General features: G+C 41.5%; 1 protein-coding gene across 1 annotated transcript; it reads left to right on the forward strand.

Annotated features, from left to right (window-relative positions):
- Positions 1-324: 324 nt before the first annotated feature.
- On the forward strand, positions 325-1,944 carry LOC114625994 (Kruppel-like factor 18). The gene has a single exon (XM_028773370.1). It carries the CDS (start codon positions 325-327, stop codon positions 1,942-1,944), a length of 1,620 nt encoding a protein of 539 aa, XP_028629203.1.
- The last annotated feature ends 3,001 nt before the right edge of the window (positions 1,945-4,945 follow it).

Here is a 4,945-nt window from a genome sequence, read left to right on the forward strand (position 1 = left end):
TCTACTCACTAAAATGTATGTCCTCCCAAATCATAGACTCAGAAGCGCTTTCCATGTCAGGCTGAGCTTTATAAAAGGGGACCTCAGAGCTATGGAGCTAAGTTTTGCTTGCCCATTCCACCTTCATCAGAGCCAATGAAGGTTTAAAGCTCTAGCACACATTCTTTACCTGCTCCTGTTTACCACCTAACTTCTGTCTGTCTCCTGAATGTGAGTATTCTCATGTACTTTAAGCTCTCACAACTGAATAGTTCAGTCAGTTGTTCTCTGTTCTCCCAACAGTTGAGGAACTTGAAGAGTTCCCAGGCCTTCTGTGAAGCCTATATGGACATGGCAGAAAGCACAGGTACTTCCCAGCCAGAACCTTGCAATACCCAGCCTTCCCCTGTGAAGTCTAGCCAGGTTGTTTCAGGTCAGAGCTCAGAAATGCCTACCTTGGAACAAACAGTGATGGCATCTGCATTCTGTAGCACACATGAAACAGCCTGTACTCAGAACTCAACAGAAAACACAGGAAAAGGCATTGATTTCCATTTTGGAGAGCCATGTGAGACTGCTTCTGTAAACCAGCAAGTTGTGTCTGCTGAGCAGAAAAAATCCCCTTCAGGCTCTCAGCATATGAATCTCAACTGCACCTACAAGAATTACCACCTTCATCCCCAGAAGACAGCAGTACTTGACACCAGGGAGAATCTCTACAATGAAGACTACTGGATGAGGACACTGAGCCCTGACAAGACTCACTTGATCCAAAATATAGCCATGTGGAAGAGTCAGAGTATCACCTGTGGTAATCATCAAATTGATGTCTCTGGAAGCCAAGCAGACCAGGACTCAAATGTGGATCAATTCAAATGTGCTTCTGTATGTAACCAGACTTTCAAAGAATACCTTGAGAAGGCTTTCAATGGTGACCAGACCTCCTACTACAGTCAGACAAGAACCAGGAATAGAGGGCATCCGACTGACTATAGAAGTCAGATGACAGCACTCAGTTGTAGCCGGGCCCTTCATTCCAATCAAATCATAACCTCCTTTTCTGAACAGAATCTTTTGGGGGATTCACAGTGGAACTTAGTAGCTCATAACAGATCCTATCAGATGACATCTTTCAGTTGTCAGAATGTTTGTAACAGTCAGGAGAATCTCCTCAGTGGTGAGCCCTCCCTCTCTGGGTATCAGACATCAGGCTACAGATGTGACCAAGATTTGATTGGGAATCACGAGGTGACAAGTCCAATTGATGGCCAGCCTCTCTATGACTTTCAAATACCAACCACCAGTTTTGACACAACTCTTCATGGAACTACGAGGACAACATCCAGTGCAGAAGACAACCTGGCTTGGCATTCAGAGATAAGTTCCAGTTCTGAAGAGTCATTCTACTTGGGTCAGATAAAGACCTCTGTTGATCAGAATGTCTACCCAAGTCAATGTGGAACACCCAATATTGAAGAAAGCCTTGAGCATCAGGTGACTTCATTTAGTAACAAAGCCCCTCATGTGGGTGAATCCGCATATCATTCAAGTTCCCCTTTGATCCAAAGACAAGCTCAGGAAAACTCTTTAGCTTCCAGATTGGTCCAGGGACAGCATCCAGAAATGAACTTAGACCTCAAGACCCAGAGTCTTGTGTCCTTGAAAACCACTCATCCTTTGAAGTGCTACTCCTGTACCTACCAGGATTGTAACAAATCTTACAAAAGGGCTCATGGCCTCAAAAACCACATGAAGAAACACACTGGTGAGAAGCCTTATGCATGCAGTAAGCCTGGATGCAAATGGAAATTCTTCACCTCAGGAGAACTTAAGAGACACAAACAAAAGCACAGTGACGTGAGGCACTACCCATGTCCCATGTGCAACAAAAGCTTTTCCAGATTGGAGTACCTCAAACAGCATGTGAGGTGCCATATTCCAGCATCACTTACCACTACAACCTGACTGTCCACAAATACTGTCTTCTCTAACACAACTTCATTGTTTCCTACCTGTTTTCAGAAGAGGTTTACAGATAGCCTCTGAATCCAGGAATGTTTTCCCTAGGGAACAAGGACCCTCTTGTGTCTGTTGCCATGGAAACTGCCACACAGTCCTAAAGTATTCTTCACCTGTGAGCAGTGGTTCCTCTTATTCATTACCTCAAATCTATTTCACAACCCAAATAAATGACAGAGACCATGACCTTTCACCCCTTTTTTGTTTTCTTCTCTTCCCCACTCCCCGCCCCCATTCAATAAAAAAATCTCTTCCCATAGTATTATGCTGTCCTGGTGTGATCTGTCTAGAAAAGAGCCATCTTCCAACTAACACTACCTACAACTCTGTCAACAGCAAGTTGATTTTAATGTTGTTTGTAGATGATAAAAACAAAACAAAAAAAACAAAGAAACAAACATTTAGAGGAAGAAACTGTACCATGGCTGCTCCCATGAAAACATATCCCGAACCATCCTAGAGCAGCAGAGGAGCCACTACACTCAGAGCAGCAGGATTTCAAGATCCCAAAGGCAGCCTGAGTCCCAGGAGCTCTTCCACCCAGGAGGTCAGGATCACAGGATCACAAAGACAGCTGGACTCAGAGTAGTTCTGACACAAGCAAGATAACTGGAAAGACAGGCTCTGGTCAGAGACAGTGAGTGCAGGTAGCACTAGAGACAACAAGATGGTGAAAGGCAAGCTCAAGAACATAAGCAACAGAAACCAATGTTATCTGACATCATCAGAAACCAGTTCTCCCACCATAGCAAGTACTGGATACTACATTACACTGGAAAAGCAGGATTCAGAATTAAAATCACTTCTCATGTGTAGGAGGAGCTAAGGTGGGAGGAGTTAGGAGAGGAAGAAGTGCAGTAAGGAGGAAAGGAGGAAAAGGAAGAGGAGGAGCTAGGAGACAGGAGAGGAGAACAAGAGACAGAGAGGAGATGGAGACGGATGTTCACCTGTCTGTAGCAGCCAAAGGTAGTTGGTATATCTAGGTTGGGTATTAGGTTACTCTTCGGATTGTATGGGTATTTTGTTACTAATCATTACCAAATATATAAGCCTTTGATTAATCTATAAGAATTAGAGTCTCATTCTCTTACTGGGCCCGCATGGATGGCAGAATGTTCTGGGCAATGCCCTGTCTTTCGGAGACAGCATGGAAGATTTGCAGAGCCATCTCTCATGATGGCATCTCGTGAGTGGCAGGGCTGGTGTTTCTAGTTGGACATTTCTAGCTGCAGCACGCACGTGGGCTCAGGCCGAGAAATATGGCAGCTGGGCTAGGCAGAGCCGCTGCAGCTTAGATAGTCGGCTTGAGCCAGAGGCCGATTTTTAATTAATTACTACAATACTCATGATGATGATAGAGGACTTTAAGAAGGACATAAATAACTCCCTTTAAAAAATACAGGAGAACACAGGTAACAGGTAGAAGTCCTTAAAAAGGAAACACAAAACTCCCCTAAATAATTGCAAGAAAACACAACCAATCAGGTGAAGGAATTAAACAAAACCATCCAGGAGCTAAAAATGGAAGTAGAAACAATAATGAAATCTCAAAGGGAGACCACTCTGGAGATAGAAAACCTAAAGAAATCAGGAATCATAGACACAAGCATCACCAACAGAATACAAGAGGTAGAAGAGAGACTCCCATGTGCAGAAGATACCATGGAAAACATTGACACAACTATCAAAGAAATGCAAAATGCAAAAAGCTACTAACCCAAAACATCCAGGAAATCCAGGACACAATGAAAAGACCAAACCTAAGAGTAATAGGTATAGACGAGAGTGAAGATTCCCAAATTAAAGGGTTAGTAAATATCTTCAACAAAATTATACAAGAAAACTTCCCTACCCTAAAGAAAGAGATGCCCATGAACGTACAAGAAGGCTACAGAACTCCAGATGCACTAGACCAGAAAAGAAATTCCTTCAGTCACATAATAGTTAAAACATCAGATGCACAAAACAAAGAAAAAATACTAAAAGCAGTAAGGGGAAAATGACAAGTAATATATAAAGGCAGACCTATAAGAATTACTCACCAGATTTCTCACCAGAGACTATAAAAGACAGAAGATCCTAGACAGATATCATATAGACCCTGAGAGAACACAAATGTCACCCCAGACTACTATAACCAGCAAAACTCTCAATCACTATAAATAAAGAAACCAAGATATTCCATGACAAAACCAAATTTACATAATATCTTCCCACAAATCCTGGTCTACAAAGGATAATAGACAAAAACTACAACACAAAGAGGGACAGTACAACCTAGAAGAAGCAAGGAAGTAATCTTCCAACAAACTCAAAAGAAGATAACTACACAAACATAATTCCACCTCTAATAACAAAAATAACAGGAAACAACAATCACTTTTCCTTAATATCTCTCAACATTAATGGATTCAATTCCACAGTAAAGACACATAGACTAAGAGAGTGAATAAGTAAACAGAACCCAGAATTTTGCTGCATGCAACAAATGTACCTCGGCAACAAAGACTGACACTACCTCGGAGAGAAAACAATTTTCCAAGCAAATGGTCCCAGAAAACAAGCTGCAGTAATCATTCTAATATCAAACAAAATCAGCTTTCAACAAAAAGTTATCAAAAAAGATAAGGAAGGACACTTCATACTCATCAAAGGAAAAATCTACCAAGTGGAACTCTCAATTCTGAATATCTATGCAACAAACGCAAGGGCACCCACATTCATAAAAGAAACTTTAGTAAAGTTCAAAGCACACATTGCAACTCACAAAATAATAGTGGGGGACTTCAACACCCCATTCTCAGCAATGGACAGATCATGAGAACAGAAAATAAACAGAGACAGTTTAAAATTAACAGAAGTTATAAACCAAATGGATTTAACAGACATCTATAGAATATTTCATTCTAAAACAAAAGAATATACCATTTTCTCAGCACCTCATGGT

The sequence above is a fragment of the Grammomys surdaster genome, unplaced genomic scaffold, assembly GCF_004785775.1.
Source record: "Grammomys surdaster isolate TR1022 unplaced genomic scaffold, NIH_TR_1.0 225, whole genome shotgun sequence".
NCBI classification, from domain to species: Eukaryota; Metazoa; Chordata; class Mammalia; order Rodentia; family Muridae; genus Grammomys; species Grammomys surdaster.